This window comes from Gopherus flavomarginatus, chromosome 1 (genome assembly GCF_025201925.1).
Source record: "Gopherus flavomarginatus isolate rGopFla2 chromosome 1, rGopFla2.mat.asm, whole genome shotgun sequence".
Taxonomy (NCBI): domain Eukaryota; kingdom Metazoa; phylum Chordata; order Testudines; family Testudinidae; genus Gopherus; species Gopherus flavomarginatus.
Genome location: NC_066617.1, coordinates 165,661,789 through 165,681,251, shown reverse-complemented (window position 1 = coordinate 165,681,251; position 19,463 = coordinate 165,661,789). Strand labels below are relative to the sequence as shown.

Below are 19,463 nucleotides of genomic sequence, written 5' to 3'. Positions count from 1 at the left end.
CAATTTCCATGCATTGTTTCAGTCTGGAAATGAAACAATTTTCATTAATGGAAACCTGGTTCTCAAACAGAACAATTAGACCTACTTCAGATTGATAAAAGATAAAAGCCCATTAATTTGGATGGAGAACTCTTCTTCCGAGGCAGCCAATTGCATAATCAGGCTGCCTCCCACCTGACTTGATGAGTAATTAGGAGATAGTCCTCTTTTTGTATGTGCATGTGTGTCAACCTTCACATGCTGGTGTCATTGTCCCATTGGGACTTCCAGGGGGGAGGAACAAATAGGTGGCCAAAGATCAGGGAGAGCAGATTTGTTAGTGTGGCTAATTAATTGGCTTAGGTTGAGGTATGCTTAGGGTTTGTTTGTTTTTTGAGCCAGCTGAGAAGTTTGTGACAGTACACCATGACTGATCTGGGATGTAAAAAGCCCAGTGACTGCACCGTCTCCAGACTGCTCAATGTCGTGGAGAGCGAGCTCCAAGCTGGCAGAGACAAAGGGGACCCGACTGAGAAACAACTCCAGCTTGTCTTGGAGGAGGCTGCGCTGTGGCAGAGGTTCAGGGAAGTCACTAACGAGATGATCGTGACCAAGAACGGCAGGTGAGTGCTGTACTGTCCCCAGTGTAATTAGCGTATCCTACGGTATATGGGGAATATTAGCAACTGCTGTTTACATAGGCTAAAGAAAATTGTAGCCATGGTATAATGTTGTTAGTGCTGTGTGTGCATCCACATATCCTGTGCAGGGAGGGAAAGGCAGTCTCAGAGACAGCCTACAAACTAAGAAGGGTGTTCATGTTCCTTTCTGAATACTGACAACCATTTCTCTGCCCTTTTATCCCTGATGGTAAGAGACACTGCAAGAAAATATTTATTGCCTTGGGACTGAACAAAATAGTAAAGAACATTTCCAAGGGGAAAGATAGTTCCACCTCCCAACCCCACTGCAAGGGCGTTGCAAATGATTCCCTCTCAACACTGCTTATTATAACAATACTCAGTGCTTAGATGATAGCTTTTCGTCTGTAGGGCTGAATGTGCTTTACAAAGGCAAAGCAGTGTCATTATCCCCATTTTACAGCTGAGGAAAATGAGTCACCTACCAGAGATCACACAAGTCAAAGTAGGTCTCAGACTGGAACCCAAGTCTCTCAGCCTGTTGGCCCAGCCACACACTGTTCTGCTCCATCGCCTTTGGCAGAGAACTTGGAAACTTGGATGGAACGTGGGTAAATGATTTATTCACAAGATCTAAGGAAGTCAAAATGTCCTCTGCATTGCTCATGATTCTTCCTAGGTGCTGGGCACAATCAGTGTGTGGGGACACTCTACAAAATGCAAAGGAGGAGACAGTGCTAAAGCTGGAGCCTTACTGAGTGGAAAAGTCTAGCACTCTGCTGAGCTGGGAGTGAGAACTGTCCACTCAAGGTGCTCCCACTCGAAACTGGGCAGACCGTGCCATTAGATCTGTAACACACAGGGGGTGATTAAAGGAAGATCCAGTCACAAAGCAGAGCATAAATTTCAGTTTTTAAAAGCACACAGTTCTTCCTTTGCTGGATTGTCGCTGGGAGATTTCATAGAAGATGTGCATATTAAGGAAGGATTGCAACAAAGAGGGAGGGAGAGCCAAATGGAAGGGTTGACGTGTGTCAATCTTGAAGAAAGAGGTTAAGACCAGCAATTTTCTGATGCGGAACAGGGGACATCGGCTGAACTGTGGTACTAGCTGCTAGCACCTGTCATGGATCATAGCAGTTAGAGATCAAAAAAATCTATTCACTCAGGAAGCTTACTCCCCTGCTAAAAAAAATCTGATATTTCTGAGTTATCAGCTATTGAACTGATACCTCACTAGTATTGTGTTCATTCCCAATATAGGCGAGTCTCATGTACATTTAACATGAGCAAATTCAGCTTTGCACGGTCAGCCAAAAAAAAAAAAAGAGAGAAAAAGAGAAAAATAACAATTTAAACACTATACCTGTGGTGCGGGCAATTCCGCCCGCCATTACACTCAATGTAATTTGGACTATACGCGATTTTCGCTTTATGCGCTGACAGCGGAATGTAACCCCAGCGTAAGATGAGACTCGCCAGCATAAGATGAGACTCGCCTGTAGTGACCTGTATGGAGAAACAGACATCTGTTTCTTCTAAAGGCCTCGTCTACTTTCAGAAGTTGTTCCTGTTTAAATTCAATTGGTTTTTAAATGAATGTCGTTAACGCAGAGCCAATTCCTGTGTGGGCATTTGTTTTGCTGTAAGCATGGCTTATTTCAGCTTGGCTTAAGCTGATTCCTAATCAATTTAAGCCAAACCCAGGCAAGCCTGTTTAAACTCAGATAAAAGGGCTTTGCATTGATTTAACTAAATTGGTTACAAATCACACCCTTAGGTAAACCAATGCAACTTCCTTTTGTAGACCAGTCGGTAAACAATCAATGTAGACTATACTGCCTATCCCTACACAGAATAATGCTTTACCAGAGGTAAAGCGTACAAGTGAGTATGTGTGGATAATGATTTTTGCCATGGGTAAGAGGGAGTTTGATGGGTCTGTTATCAGGTGTTTGTGATTACTTTTGGGTAGGCTATGGATAGCTTTCCACTGATCAAATTCTCAATATTTTTGCTTTGTTCTAAACTCTGCCTTCATTATCAACCTGATCCTGCCCCCCCTGAAGTCAATGAGAGTTGTCACTAACATCAGTGGAAGCAGGACTGGGTCCTTTCTGTAATAGAAAACATAAGTTGTCTTATAAATAAGTTGAAGTACAATAGTCTCTGGTTTATGGCCCTAAGCACAGTTATGTTGTTAGAGGGTTTGGGGCTGTTACTATAAAATCATGTAGGCCAGGGGTAGGCAACCTATGGCACATGTGCCGAAGGCGGCATGCGAGCTGATTTTCAGTGGCACTCACACTGCCTGGGTCTTGGCCACCAGTCTAGGGGGCTCTGCATTTTAATTAAATTTTAAATGAAGCTTCTTAAACATTTAAAAACCTTATTTACTTTACATACAACAATAGTTTAGTTATATATTATAGACTTATAGAAAGAGACCTTCTACAAACATTAAAATGTATTACTGGCACACGAAACCTTAAATTAGAGTGAATAAATGAAGACTTGGCACACCACTTCTGACAGGTTGCTGACCCTTGATGTAGGCTTTTGTAAAAAGGCCTCTCTTTGAATTTCTAAAAGTGTATTTTAATTAAAACCAGAGTACAGGCTGGGGAAACATAGACAATGCCCTGCAGAATCCAACAGGGCTGTCCAGAGGATTCAGAGGCCCCCGGGGCAAAGCAATTTCAGGGGCCCCTTCCATTAAAAAAAGTTGCAATACTATAGAATACTATATTCTCATGACACTGGCCTAACCCTGCTCCCACTGAAGTTTGTTAAAACCCCCATTGACTTCAAAGGAAGAACACGGAGCAATTTTGAAAATCCCATCCTAAGAACTTTATTATGAACACCCAGGAATTAATCCTGACAACACACTGTCAAATCAGTAAGTGTTGTTATCTGGGGAAACTGAGGCCCAGTGTGGTGGAGTGACTTGGCCAAAGTCATCTACCAAATCAAAGGCAGTGCTACAAATAGAACCAGAAAAATGTAAGGCTGCATAGCCTTAAAGTTTAGGACTTAGCAGCACAAGTATAACATGTACAATGTAACAATTTCTAATAGATTAGTCTCCAGTAGGCACTGATGTTTCCCTAAATGTGCTTGCATCATAGTGACTCCAAGTGCCCACAGTGAATATCAAGTCAGAATTAGAGACTTTGATACTATAGCTGATATATGTATCTGATACAATGTGGTGCTCCCTTATAATAATGTAACTGGCATAGCAGGATATAGGGACTCACAGAAGTTAGAGGTGGATACATGTGATGTTTTGAGGATCACGCAGCCCAGGAAGGAGTTCTGTCACTGCCTGCTCTGTACCCTGGGGTGCCTTTATGCTGTGATGCGATGGCTCAGACCCCTGACACCAGTTGCCTACCCACAAGCACAAGGTCTCACCCTGGCTTCCACCAGCCTCGTTCCTCCCTGCAGGGTGACATGAATGGTCCTTCTAGTCCTGAGACTCCCCAAATCCATCCTTCATGAATTCCAGGCACTTGGGCTTTCCCCTCTGGCTCCTCCCCGCGGAAGGCATGAAACCAGCCCTCAGACAGCAATTTACTTTGGCACACACACTCCACGTGGTTTGCACATTGTAGACTTGTTTGGGGTAAAACTAAACAAAAGGTTTATTTAATAGAAAAGCCACAGATCCAAAGATGGAGGAGGAAGGGAAACAAACATACAAGTTACATGGAAAATAAACAGGAAGATGCAATCTCAGGCTTTCCATTTCCATATTGGATAAAGTCTCTTGTCTAATACAAGATTCCTTGTGCCTTGGAACAGTTTCCCTGTGTACACCCTAGCCATAAGGAGCAACTAGTGTTTCATGGACAGCACCTGCCAACCAACTGTCCTTGTTTCTGGATGAAAAATTCAGTTTCGAGCCTTCTTTTTAAAAGGCTTCCCTTCCCCCCACTTCCTGTTTTTTCTGTCAGACTGGGTAATTCATGGTTACTCAGACTGGGGAAATCCCCAGTCATAGGGGATGGAACTACGGGTGCTGAGGGTGCGGCAGCACCCCTTGGGCTTGAAGTGGTTCCTGTCATACACAGGGTTTACACTTCGATTCAATGGCTCTCAACACCCCCACTATACAAAGTGTTCTCGCTCCTCTGTCTCCAGTTGTCTCAAAGTCTTTCCATTAGCTTTAATGGTTCACCATTGTCCTTTTCTGGGCTGGACAACGGCTGGGTACTTGAAGCTGGAATCATGTACACAACTGGCTTGGGAGGTAGCCCCTCCCAGCCTAATTAGCATCACCTCACAACAGGGCCTAGAAGTAAAGTTGCATCACAGTTACAATTTACAACTTCCTATCTATACTCATACATACATTCCTAACCTTTGTGTGTACACATCTCCTAATGACCATCAACTTCAGAACATTGCAAGCTTTCATAAAAGACCTTACTCGATATGTTACAGAGTAGCAGCTGTTAGTCTGTATCCGCAAAAGGAACAGGAGTACTTGCGGCCTTAGAGATGAACATTTATTTGAGCATATGTATTCAATATGTTTTTATAGTACAATATCATTGTCTACAATCAGTTAAATCAACCATTCATTTCTGGGGTTTAATCCATCTGTTCTGTCCTTGGGGCATCTGCACTCTGATTGCCACAAGAAGGGCTGGACATACCAGTTATTAAATTGATATACCACTTAATCCTAGTTTGTGATAGTATGAAACGCATCTGAGCTGTGATGCTGATGCAGTGAGATTCACCACTGTTTTTATTCTGTGCTGTTTGTTAGAGCTGTTTCCATATCCTAAGCATAACGTAACTCCTGATTTAAAAAGTTTTATCTAAGGTATAGCCCCCAAATCACTGTAGTATCTGAGTGTCTCAGAATCGCTAAAGCATTTATCTTCATATCACCCCTGTGAGGTAGGGAAGTGCTATCATCCTCATTTTATGGCTGGGAAACTGAGGCATAGAGAGACTAAGGGTTGGTCTATGTTGAAAATTTACATTGGCATAGCTACATCTCTCAGGTATGTGAAAAATCCCCATGCCTGAGAAGTGCAGCTATGCTGACCTAACCACTGGTGCAGACAGTGCTAGGTCAACAGAAGAATTCTTCCATCGACCTAGCCACTGCATACTAGGGAGGTGAATTTACTACAACAGTGGTAGAACCCCTCCCGCTAACCCCATAGATCACCCTGTCATACAGCTTTTCCTAAACATAACAAAAGCAGAGTTTGCACCCCTGTTTTCAACCTCACTGCATGCTTTCTAAGGCTTGCAGTGGTAGGACATAGTGGTCTAGCAACCTGTTCTCAGTGAAAACTGGGGGTGGGGAGGAGGAGGTTGTGTGCCTTTCCCAGGTTTTCAATTAATATGGATCAACATGGAGAATCATTCCCATGGACAGCTATCAGTAGGTGCTACCAGACTCCTTGCTGTTATCCCTACAGAAACTTGAGTTCTCTTCCCCCAAACCATCTACCCCCAGACTCACTTCCCCTCCTGATCATTTTCAGAACAGCACTTCGCCACCAGGCCACTTTTCCATGGACAGGCCAGAGTGCTGCCCCCAAACCCTCTTTTCCCCATCTCTGCACTCTCCCAATCACCCCCAGGCTTACTCTCCAACATGCTCCCCGCACAGCCCCTCCCCACCCCAGCCTCCATGCTTGCCTACCACCTGCAGCTTTTAAATGTTATGTATCACTGACATGGCTAACAGCTGGTGCATCTCATAGCTTGCAAGTTGAATGAGAGAAGTGTGGGCCTCAAGGAGGCGTGACGATGTAGGTGTAGGGAGTGATGTTAATGAGTGGGGCTGTGGTGAAACCAAGGGGGCAATATGTGTTGGGGGGACCATGGCAAGAGTAGGCTTATTTACAACATGGATTGTGTGTGTGTGTGTGTGTGTGTGTGTGTGTGTGTGTGTAAAAATAAAACTGTATGATATATACAATGTAAAAAAACAAGTCTCCACATACAAAACAAGAAAACAAAAATTCCACAATGCAAAGCTATTTGCTAGACATCAGTAGAACGAATTCCCGCTCAAGATGCACACGCAACAAGTGTGCATTTTTGTGCACTAAGGGCCTGATCCAAAGCCCACCAGTGTCAATGGGAGTCTTTCCATTGACTTCAATGAGCTTTGGATCAGGCCCTTTGAAATGATCTTCCTCATTCACTGTGCACATTAATCAACCATATAGATATGCAGGTGGCTTTAAAGCCCAGCTTTATTTCGTATAACAGGATTCAAAAAAGAACTAGGTAAGTTCACGGCAGATAGGTCCATCAATGGCTAATAGCCAGGATGGGCAGGGATGGTGTCCCTAGCCTCTGTTTGCCAGAAGCTAGGAAGTATTTTTTCACACAATGTACAGTCAACCTGTGGAACTCCTTGCTAGATGATGTTGTGAAGGCCATGACTATAACACGGTTCAAAAAAGCACTAAATAAATTCATGGAGGATAGGTCCATCAGCGGCTATGAGCCAGGATGGGCGGGGATCATTTCCCTAGCCTCTGTTTGCCAGAAGCTGGAAATGGGCAACGGGATGGATCACTTGATGATTATCTGTTCTGTTCATTCCCTCTGGGGCACCTGGCATTAGCCACTGTTGGAAGGCAGGATGCTGGACTGGATGGACCTTTGGTCTGACCCAGTGAGGCTGTTCTTATGTATGTATGTTCCATATGTGCCTTCAAGCATCCTATATAATTCATAGATTCCAAGGCCAGAAAGGCCATTTTGAATATCTAGTCTGACCTCCTGTATAACACAGGCCATAGAATGTCCCCAAAATAATTCCTGGAGCAGATCTTTCAGAAAAGCACCCAGTCATGATTTAAAAATTTGTTAGTGATGGAGAATCCAGCACAACCCTTGGTCAATTATTCCAATGGTTAATTACTCTCCCCATTAAAGATGTACACCTGATTTCCAGTCTGAATTTGTCTAGCTTCAACTTCCAGCCATTGGATCCTGTTACACCTTTCTCTGCTGAATTGAACAACTCCTGCCATCTTAGTGAATTTTCCAAAATGTCTATGTAGTGAAGGAAGAATTTCAGTCTGCCTGTGTTGATATATCTTGTTTACGGTCAGAGTTATGGTTCCCCATTGGCTGATCAGGGATAAAAGTGGGGACATGTGAATGATTTTTTAATAGTTTTCTAGAAATTGAGATGTTACAATTGTAAGATCTGAATTCTCGCTGTTTTCTAGCTCTGTACTACTGAGGCATAGGGATTTCCAACCACCTCTCCGGTGGAATAAAGCTGGTAGCCCTAAGAGTGTGACTAGTGCAGGACAATATTACCAGTTCTGGTCCCATCAGTTAGGGTGATTTTGGGGTGAAATTCCATATTTCAGGTGAAACATAAAAGCATTTTGTGACTGCTTCTGACTGATCAACAGGAAATGAAAACAGAGTGATGGCAGCCCTTTAACATCATCTCTGGTTCAGCCAAAGTGAGGGTAATTTGTTCTTTGAGCAACTCAGGGAGCGTCTTTGCAGAAACATACTAACAAGCCTCTTTTATAGCAGGATTAATGATGCTTCTCCCACTCCTGCCTTCTGTTTCCACTACAGACGGATGTTCCCGGTTTTAAAGATTAGCGTGTCAGGTTTGGATCCCAACGCCATGTACTCCTTCCTGTTGGACTTTGCCCCGACCGACGGCCACCGCTGGAAGTATGTGAACGGTGAATGGGTGCCTGCTGGGAAACCAGAGCCACCAAGCCACAGCTGCGTCTACATTCACCCAGACTCTCCCAACTTCGGGGCACACTGGATGAAAGCCTCTGTTTCCTTCAGCAAAGTAAAACTTACCAACAAGCTCAATGGAAGCGGGCAGGTACAGGACAATGTTTCCCATACACCTCTTGTCTTCCATCGCAAGCACCTACCAATCAAGAAATATCAAGGGTGCATTTATGCAATTAGAGGGGCCCTATGCACCCACGGATGCCAATTATTCTCTGGAGCCCAAACGTAAACAGGTCTTAATTGGCACTTTCAGATTTTAATGGACTTCTTGATGTTAAGAGAGACAGAGTGCTGTGGGTTATTTAATCATCGGGGGCTTTTCATAGTTTGTCTTGTGTGCTGGGTTTTTACATAGAACTTTAGAGAAAGGGGAAAAATGGTTGTGGGTATTAGGTTTTTGTTGTTTTTCCCCATGTTGTTTGGTGTAAGTGGAATGTTGGCAAGAGTCAGATACCAGAATAAAAGGCTGCTCCTAAATGAAATAATTGCTATGTCTGCTTCTGCCTCATGATAATTATCAATATTCTATTGAGTCAGCTTTGGCCTTTGGAAGGAAACTGCATGTACTAGAAATAAGTGACATTCACTTTGAGCCCCTTAAAAATACAAACAGAAAAATTGGTTTGGACTGTTTTTTTTTTTTTAAAGATGTATCTGAAAGTAAAATATTGCACAAGATCTTTTTGTTTGCTTGTTTGTTTTTGTACAAAACTCCTATATTGGAAGCTACTTGTCAGCCAGGAATCAATTCCTTTCAAGTAAATATTTAGGCTTGGAAGTATTTGATTTTTATCAGTAAATGTCAATTTTACTAGGTATACGCACAAGCCAACAAAAAATATTTCAGTTGATGATAATCAAAATGTACAGATAGGCAAAGTAAGTAAAATGCTGCTTGAAAACATATTAGAGTTTGATTTAAGGGTATTGATTTAAGCATGGTTTGACATGATGTTGACAATTCGTGTTTTAACAATTATAAAGCTTTAATTTTTCAAATCTTAACATCTACTGTCATTAAATAATAATCATCTGACCCGCCTCCCGTTGTCTGTCATGCCCATAATTTTGTGCAACTGTGAACTTATATATATATATAAAAAAATAGAAAAAATGTTTATTTTTAAACATCAATATTATCTGTCAAAATTATATATATGTATAAAAATTGAATTCTGCTAAACCTATAAATATTTTCTTTACTTTAACCTTAGTCCTGAGTACTATCTCCTTATTGTAGTATTTCTAATTTGTTTGTTGTCATTTCTATTATGCTCACCAAGGCACCTCACAAGCCTTAAAATTTAGCCTCAGAGCACTCTTATGAGGTAGGGAATTGTTTATATCCATTTGATGGATGGGGAAACAGAGGCATAGACAAGTGACATGCTTTGCCCACGGTAATACAAGGTGTCAGTAGCAGAGCTTTGAATGGAATCCAATGCCTGCCACATTCTGGTTCAGCATCTTAATTATAAGACCATCCTTCCTTCCTAACCCCCAGAAGGGAGGATATTTTTGAAGGGTGGGAAAAAATGATGGACAAACAAATCTGTCTGAGGCTCTGCTTCCTCTTCTTAATCACAATGTGATACCTGGAGGGAGGTATTTTATAATAACAAATAATTGTATTATTCACTGAGGACCCCTGGTTTGTTCAGCACTGTGCAAAACACAGAAAAAGAGTATGGTCCCAGTGCTTTTTAGGCCATACACACCTCTGAGTGGGGATTGTCTCATCTGTTTGTACAGCTTCCAGCACAGTTGTGCCTCAAATCTGACTGGGGTCTTCTTTGGGCACTATCATAATATAAATATTTACTGCTGCATTAGAAGCATCTAATGTAATTCAGCTGGAGTTGGTCCCTGTCCATACCCACAGCTCGGACAGAGGGAGGAGAGAAGAAATCCTTCTCTCTCTCCTTAAGCAACCAGGAATTGGGGAGGGGACAGAGTGTAGTGTGGAATCACAGAGAGGATGACCCTGGAGAGCTGTGCTGACATTGGGCTTGCACTGTGATGTTGGTACATGATGTCCCCTCAATATGGGACTGACAACGAGTATCGATGACATGATACAAGTACCACAAGGCCAAGGTCAGCTCATTGCTCGTAATTCCTCTGTGGCTCTGTTTGGTGACAAACATAGCTCTTCAGTTGTTTCAGGCTGGGTATTACTGATGGAGCTGTGACAGTCCATGAGAATGTACATACTGAGTCAGACCAAAGGTCCATCTATCCCAGTATCCTGTCTTCTGACAGTGACCAGTGCCAGGTTTCCCAGAGGGAATGAACAGAATAGGGCAATTATCAAGTGATCCATCCCCTATCATCTAGTCCCAGCTTCTGGCAAACAGAGGCTAGGGACACCATCCCTGCCTGTCCTGGCTCATAGCTAGTGATGGACCTATCCTCCATGAACTTATCTAGTTCTTTTTTGAGCCCTGTTATAGTCTTGGCCTTCACAACATCTTCCGGCAAGGAGTTCCACAGGTTGACTGTGTGCTATGTAAAGAAATACTTCCTTTTGTTTGTTTTAAGCTTGCTGCCTATTAATTCCATCTCTCTTCCTTCTTGTTTTCTGCAGATAATGCTGAATTCCTTGCATAAATATGAGCCTCAGGTTCACATTGTTCGTGTGGGAGGCCCACATAGGATGGTGATGAACTGCTCCTTTCCAGAAACTCAGTTCATAGCTGTCACTGCTTATCAAAATGAAGAGGTAGGTGGGTAATAATGTCACACAATTTGATCATTGCGAGTGAGAAATATTAAAAACCTAAGACCTGCCAGATCAGCACACACCAATGGTGAAAATAATCCAGTATCCTGTCTCCCTGTCAGTCCAGAGTGGACTGAAGGCCCATCTAATCGAATACTCTGTCTCCTTGCTGGAACAAAATATACCCGTGGTCCACCTTGTCTAGAATCTGACTGCAGTACCAAAACAGGTGAATAGTCAGGCTAGTCTGATATTCTGCGTGCTGCCATACTGGATTGGTCTATCTGTATCAGTAGCCCATCTCCTTACCATGCTGGAACAAACTGACTTTCTGTCTTGTCCAGTATCTGTCTCTAACACTGGCCAGTGCTAGATATTTCAGTGGAAGTATAACCCCTCCACTCTTCCTATAATCCACCCAGACTATTGTACTGTACCATGGGGAAATTTCTTCCTGACCCCAAGCTATAACCAGGCTGTGCCCTGAAGCATGAGGGTTGGTGGCCCTTGTCCCTTTTTTCCTAGTTAATGTCACTACAGATATTCATATTTCTATGCAATTCAGCAGCTTTGGGAGAAGTATTCACAGTAATACAGAATTTGCCATACTGAATTGGACCATTAGTTCATCAGTTCTGGTTTCCTGCCTTTGGCAGTGACCAATGTCTGATGCTTCAGAGGAGAGCAATGCTCCCACACAATGCACCTGGCTGACATATAGCCACATGGTAGATAAAATGCCTGTCTTTTGTTTCATTGACTGAGGCAGAACTCAGTCCATTCAGCGTATTCCGGACAATGCTGTGTCAAGTCTCTGTTAAAATTACCTTCACTAACATGCCTTGTTTTTTGTAAACCCAAGATAACAGCTCTCAAAATCAAGTATAATCCCTTTGCCAAAGCCTTCCTGGATGCAAAGGAAAGGTGAGTTTGGCTTTTACACAGCTTGATGACTTTTGCTGCTGTTACAGTTAAAATTGTAACAATACTCTGAGAAATATAAGGGGCAAATCCTAACCTCCTTTCCAGTGCTATAAATCCAGAGTATCTCCATTGAGGTCAGTGGTCTTAATGCCAGATTTGTCATCACATTGTATTTGTCATCACATTTTGGTCCTACATGGGTGAATACACTGCTGATACAAAATGCTGAAATATCATTTATTGGTCATATTTTATAAGACTACTATAATTACAGTATAGTTACATTACGGTTATCTTTAGTTTTGCTTTTCAGTATAAAATTACCACTAATTCATAGAAATAGAAGTTTAACACACTGACTGTTTATGCTTCTTATTAACCCTTTAATGTTGCATTTCATACGTATAGTGTTAGATTTTAGGTATGTAAGCTCCATTGTATTTACCCTTTAATTATTCTCAGATATTCTCATTTCATGTAACTATCCAGTTATATGAATCAGTACTAATCACAGATATCAACCTAACTACAGTCAAATTGCAATGTTACTACACTGTAATTACTATACCTTTATGGTAAAGTGTGACCCATTTCATTAAAATAGTCTTCATAGGAGATCACTGTATTTAAGTAGTTAGAGAGACATGCACTGTCAGAAAATAAATGTATTTATTTGTCATCTTTAAATGGTTTGTATGTGCCACCCATGCTAAGAAAATATGGCTCTTTGTCCCCCTTTGGTGGCTGGACCATGTATAGAGGTGCATGAGTCTGCTACTGCCTTGAAGTTAATGGGCTTGGTCCTTTCACTCAAGCAAAAAAGGTTCATGTACTTAGATCCAGAGCACTAGGGTTCAATCCCCAAAAACGACAGAGCCAGGGGCATTGTTGCACATGGAATGAGGCTGGGGCTCCTGTCTTCTTGACTGCACCTCCTGCATAGTGCAGAGCTGTCTATAGTTCTCTAGTGATCAGTTGAAGATGGCGGACTTCCTTTTTTCTCGTCATTTTCCTTTGTTGATGAAACCTAAAATTGAACAATTTTCAGTTTTTATTTTTTTCAATTTCCATTTCCCTAACCCTTTCACCTTCCTTTGAATACAGCACAACATAACCACTCATTATTCTCTCTTTCAGAAACCATCCCCGGGACACTCCCGAAAATGTTTTGGAAGGTCAACATATGACATATTCTCACTGTAAGGTTTCTCAACATCATTTTTCTCATGGGAACTTGAAGTATTATGTAATATAATAGGTATTGTGGACACAGGATGTGCTAGACTAGATGGCCGCTATAGAATCCTGTCACTGATGGAAGCCAGTACTAGAAATACTTCCGAGGGAGGTTCAAGAAACCATGTAGTAGGCAGCTACGGGATAATCTACCTACAAGGACATTTTCTTTATAATCCTCGATATTTAGAGGTTTGCTTGAGCCCAGCAGTTTGAGACTTATAACCTTTCCAAAGCTGTGTTCTTTTTTTGTTTGTTTAGTATTATAACTCTGGAATCTCTTCTTATCCCTACAAATGTCCCATCATTATCGCTGGCTGAATGATTCATAAAAAATGAGGGGTGGTGGTGGTTATTGTTTTATTCAAATTTGGCTTTTCTTCCATTCATAAACTCTGATATTTGTGAAAAATGTTTTCTTTCCAGATTTGTACTGACATATTTCACTTCTTGCCCGTTCCACAAACTATTTTGATTTCATTTCCCATTATTATTTTTAATTGCCACCATGTACTTTATAATCAGTCACACTGGCAATTCTGTTCCCACCTATAAATGAACTTTGGATTGCCCATCTTGTTTTGTTCCCGAATGAAATTAAGTTTGTACAAATGCCCATGAACAGACTGCATTATGAAGTCCCAACCACAGCAAACAACAACAAGATATTTAATTTGCTCAATAGTTCACAAGAAAGTCATAGCTATCTGCTCAGTATTATTAATACTGGGTGTTTGTGCATCACGGCCCTCCAGTGTCCGGAGGCCTACAGAGTACAACTCTTCTATTTCAGTCTGGTTGAAGAAGATCCTCTTTATTTCCAGTAGTAGGTACTTCTGTTTGTGTGCCAGAAGGCCCTGGGTTCGTGGTCTCCCTTATCATACATATGGGTAGCTGGCAACTGTGGCATCTGTATGTACAGCACATGGTGGGTGTTACAGAATAGGTAGCCCATGGATGTGCAGCATACGGAATTGCTTGAGAGGCAGTGAGCTCAGCATTGTGGATAGGCATAAAGGCATCAAGTTACACTGTTCTTTAGAGAAATGCCAAACTCAGGTGCAGTTTGGGTGGATTCCAGAAGGAGGCACAGCCAGCTCTGTTTGGACAGAGGAATTGATGAGTCTTCTGTGGGGCTTTTGAGGGAAGTGAAAGTTGGAGTGAGGGGTTAGGAAGCAATCCTAGAAGACAACTCTATTCAATATAGATACTGATTTGTTTGACTAAAACTACCTTGCCTGTTAATTATAATTAACAGGCAATAGTGTCATTTAAAAAAACTGACAAATGAAACCCAACTCCTGATGTGTATCCTGGGGATTAAATTTGATTTGTAGACTGTCTGAATTTTGCTCATAACACCTAATGTACAACTAACATAGGGTACATGCTTCTGTTTGGGCTGTTTGAACTCCATGGGATGAAAAAGTCTCTGCGTTAGCAAGTGTTTTGCACCCCTCTAAAATCTGAGTGGACAGTCAATACATGAAAGTGCCAGGTTAATAGCCAAGATCTCTCACTCTGTAATCTTGGCAGACCTTGTTAGGGGTTGGTACCTTGCTCCCATCTTTTGAATTAGAGGGCAAACTGAGGTCCTGACCATTTATGCTCATTAAAGATCCTATGGTACTTTTCATAACAGTAAAGGTATCACCTCTGTGTGCTGGCCACATTACACTGCTAGGAAACTAACTTTGTTTTCCTAAATCTGCCCCTCTTCATTTGAATACTGTAGTATTCTTCACATCCTGCCTTAAGCTGTTGTGTAGTACTAAGAGTTGAAAACATTATCTAAAAGTTGTATTTGCTCTGTGCAGATAAGAAGCTGCCATGTTCCACCCTCCGCTGCATTTCACTGGGGGAGTGAATGGCTTTCTTTTTAAAATTTGTGAAGTGCTGGGGGATCATTTGGGATGAAAATGCTATCTAAGCCTTAGCGATATTGTTATCTGGTGTCTAAATGTCTTTTTTGTGGCTTAGAACTAATTCTTTGGTACAAAACAAATGCTAGGCAACAAGCAGGTTTCCTACTGTCTGGAATTCTTGTGATCTGGCTGGATACATTATTAGGAAGCCTGGTTACTTTCCACATTCAGATTTTATTAATTTTGCTTGCTGTTTCTTCCTTTCCCCTCGCAGTAGGTGGCTGGTTGATTTCCAACCCAGATGCAGTGTGCGCAGCAGGAAACTCTAATTATCAGTATGGAGGAGCTTTGTCTCTGCCTGCCCCGCATTCCCACCAGGGCTGTGAGCATTATGCGGCCCTTCGAGGGCATCGGGCTGCACCATATCCTGCTTCGTACATGCAGAGAAATCATTCCCCAACAGGTAAGGCTGCAATGTTTCCTCGCACATAGCCTGCACAATTCTTCCTTACATTAAAAGAAACAGCAAAGCAAGAAAAAACAGAAGTCTGTGGAGAGAGCACAGTGTGTGTCTCTTCTGTATCAGTCTGCACTGAACTCTAAGAATAAAATAGCTCCTGAACTCCATACATGAGGAGAGTATTCAGAAATTTAATGGTGTAGTTTACAGAAAACAAAAGTATAAAAAGTTACAGAGATAGATATGTCACAAAGGCTAAGTAGGTGAAGATAGATGAGAATGGGAGAAGAGCAATTGTGTTTAAATTACTTCTTATTAATTATACCAAAAATCCCAGAACCATTTCAGACCTTCCTTTCACTCCAAGTAATGAAACAGTATCCCTCCAGAGTCTAAAGCAGCCCTTAAGGGAATATTAAGAGCTGATTTGGAAATAGGTTTTTGTATTGTCAGTGTGTCTTTAGAGCCCCCTCTGTCTGTAAATTCTCTGAGGTGCTCTACTGTGTCCCATTCAGTCCTTCATCTTCCTGTCGTGACTGCCAATTAATACCAATCATGGTGGCAGTTTCTCTGGTATGGATACATGTTCACCAGGAACAGGACTGAGAGCATCAGTTTGTTTCACATAGGTCATTTAACAATCAGCAACTGGTAGTAACTTTGCTCATTGTTGGCTGACCCTGGATTTGAACCGACAATGCTAGAGATGAAAGGTTCTACATTCCATTTAGAGTGGGTCAGAACCCAGAATTTCTGTTCCACAGGAAATGCTGACATTTCCAAATTTGTTTTGTTCTGAATCAGAAAGAAAAACAAAAGTAAATTTAAAAGTTCCCACAAAACAAAATTTTTGATATTTTTGTTTGTTTTTGTTTTGAGTCAGCCAAAATGGTAATTTTTTGATAAAATTAAAAATTTCATTGAGATTTTGACTTTTTAAATTCTAATATTAGTCATAAGTAGAGCTGGTTGGAAATTTTCCATTGAAACTTGGCTTTTTTGGAAAATGCCAATTGTCTGGACCAAAATTTTCGCCGAATCTCTTGCAGATTGCCAAAACACAAGCAAGCTTTCATTGGAAACCAGCTGGTGTTCCATTGTCCACAGTTCTGTGCCTGGGAGCCCGCCAGCCCTGGCGGGCTGGCTGGAGCTGGGTCTCTTGGGCAGGTAGGGTTTCCGCTTTATGGCTTTGGGGCAGACCCACCTGCCAGACTGCCCCGGGATCAGGGTGCATAGCCCCACCAAGCTTCCCCTGTGGAAACAGGAGCCTGGAAGCCCTGGGACACCCAGCTATTAACTCAACTCTATTTATAATATAAAATACATTTCTAAGCAAACAATCATTTTGAAATGAAAATTTGAACCGTTCTGTTGTGATAAGGGCACAGAACACATCAACCTTTTCAGAACGCTCACCATTTTTTTCCAAACAAAATTTAGTCCAAATAGACATGTTCCCATGGAAAGTTTTGATATCAACAGTACAGCATTTTCCAATTGAAAAATGTTCTGTTTGAAATCAGTCAGCCAGCTCTGGTCCTGTTACCATTCCTCTGCCGTCCACACTAGTGTCGTGAGTCACCTTTTGAGTGAAAAAACCATCAGTAAAGTAAGTTTGCTCTTCCCTGTGTGCTTGTTGTTGCAAGCCCATGGGGAGGAGCCTTAATTAGCCAATTAAATTCTCTCTCAGTCCTGCCTGTTTTCTACATTCTTTTATTGCCTTGCAATAACTTGGTATAGTCACCAAACTTTTGTGTTCCCTCCAAAGTGAATTTGATCGAGAGCTCAAGCAATAATCTGCAGATGTTTCCAGGACACGATAGCTGGACTTCTTTACCATCCACACCACATGCCAACTTGCTTTCAGTACCACATGCCAAGGGAACTGCCACTGCGGGTCCTAGGTAAGGTTACAGTGGAACCATAGATATTAGAGAACGGACAAGTCCAGAAGTTTCTCCTTCACTGTGGTTAGGCAGCATGGCTTGGAAGCATGTGCACAGGTTTAGAACTCAGGACTTTCTGACCACGCCTCATTGCATGGCGTTGCCCAAATCACTTTACCTCAGTTTCCCAATCTGTAAAATGAAGACAATAATGTGTACCAGCAGAGTTTTGTGAGGCTTAAATAGTTAATCTTTGTGCTGTTCTTTGAAATGGAGAGCACTAAATAAATGGTAATTAGTATTAGCCCCACCCTTTAGTTAGTGCACAGTTAGTCTTTTCAAAGCAGCAAAGAGTAGTTTAGGAGTTTGGATGCGGATTTTAATTTTAAAATTCTGAAAGTCACTGGAGAAAACATTTAAAAAAAATGTCCTCTCCTTGGCTGATCAGCTGCAGAGCTGGTGGACCTATTTTCAAAATTTAGAACTATAAACCTTTTCAGATTTCAAAATTAGCTTCACATTTCCTCCCCTTTCCCCCGTTGCCCCAAACCAGCCCTAGCTCTTATTGGGTTTTCACATAGGAGCTGCCAGTTGAGACCAGGGGCCGGTTGAATCTGGAATGCTATCACGGACAGTAGCCAATACTGGGTAATGCACTTTACTTTGCTACATTGTGCCATGGGAGCGAGAGGGGCTGTAAGTGTTAATCTACTTTGAAATACCTGTTTAAGTTCTATTGTGGTTTACACTGCTTTGTTCCAGCCACTATCCCTGTCTGTGGACAGTCAGCAACAGTGCCCTTAATGTTGCCAACCCGGGGAGTGACATGAATGGCAGCGCTCCAGGCACGTTCCTACGAGGTAACATCCCTTTGCCCACCACTTCTGCCTCGATTCCTCTACAGGGAGCAGCCGCCAGCAACATGGAAACACCAGGGGAACCCGCTCTAGCCAGACTAGCTGATTCTGCCTGGACGTCCTTGCATTCATTTTAACGGGCGGGAAGCTCTTTAGGAATGTTCCACAGGTTCCAAGCAAGCCTGATAGGACAAGAACGCCTCCTACGATCACAGTTCAGAGTGGGGAGGGGACATGTGCACAAGGAACCTATTTCAGCGATGCACCAGATTCCATGATAAACCTTGCACCTCTCCATTTCCAAATAGGCAATGAAAGATTGTGTCAAGAGGCCTAGTGCAAAGGAGGGGGAAGAGTTAGAGAGGAGCTGGCCTCTTGTTGTACCATTCAGCACTACAGCAGACAGATGACTGATCCAAGTCTTTAGAGTCAGCTTTGCTTCCATGTCAAAGCAAAGGGGCCAGAGATTCAGGTCCCAGTGGAGGCTTCTGGGTATTTTAATGGGATTTCAAAGGCATAAGTATTGTAACTTAGGCCAGACACAATTAGATTGCTGGCAGGGACTTCATAACAACCAGAAACCATGACATCCTCATACAGTCCCAGAGCAGTGTTTTAAAGTGGAAATGCTGCCCGTAAATGCCCTAATGTTTTTAAATACTTGTTTTATGAAGTTCTTAAAATTCTTGAAGCTAACTTCCAGCTTGGAGGAAATTGCCTTCTGTCTCCCTAAGACACTCCCCTCTAGTTTCACCTGCATAGGGTGGTATTCTTCCCTTCCTCTCCTATAGCTGTTGTGTAATCTTTGTGTGCTATAAGAAAACCTAGCAAGGCTGCCAAAAAATTGGCTGCATTTCAGCGTTGAAGTGGTTCCTATACAGAGTTCGTAAAGTGATGTAAGTTCTTTAAGTGGCATATATTTATTATTATTTTTGAGCAAATAGTTACAAAAGAGAATATTAGAATCTTGCATTTCCATTTTGCTTCAGGGTGCAGACAGAGTAAAAATAAACCACAAATGAAATGATTTGACTTAGTTTCACTGTCTTACCAAAATAATAATAATAAAGCACCTCTCTTACTGTAGAGGCTTCAGACAAAGTTCAAAATAATTCAACCAGCA

General features: G+C 42.0%; 1 protein-coding gene across 2 annotated transcripts in view; it reads left to right on the top strand.

Annotated features, from left to right (window-relative positions):
• Positions 1-303: 303 nt before the first annotated feature.
• TBX19 (T-box transcription factor 19) overlaps positions 304-19,463 on the top strand; it is a 39,207-nt gene continuing 20,047 nt past the window's right edge. The window contains exons 1-8 of one of the 2 annotated variants that reach the window (XM_050959840.1): positions 304-602; positions 8,214-8,478; positions 10,978-11,112; positions 11,975-12,036; positions 13,174-13,235; positions 15,412-15,600; positions 17,366-17,501; positions 18,246-18,343. In XM_050959840.1, coding sequence (XP_050815797.1) covers positions 406-602; positions 8,214-8,478; positions 10,978-11,112; positions 11,975-12,036; positions 13,174-13,235; positions 15,412-15,600; positions 17,366-17,501; positions 18,246-18,343 — 1,144 coding nt within the window. In that variant the 5' untranslated portion in view covers positions 304-405. Of the gene's footprint in view, positions 603-8,213; positions 8,479-10,977; positions 11,113-11,974; positions 12,037-13,173; positions 13,236-15,411; positions 15,601-17,365; positions 17,502-18,245; positions 19,348-19,463 lie in introns of those variants that run through there. The other variant, XM_050959830.1, reaches the window with a different exon arrangement.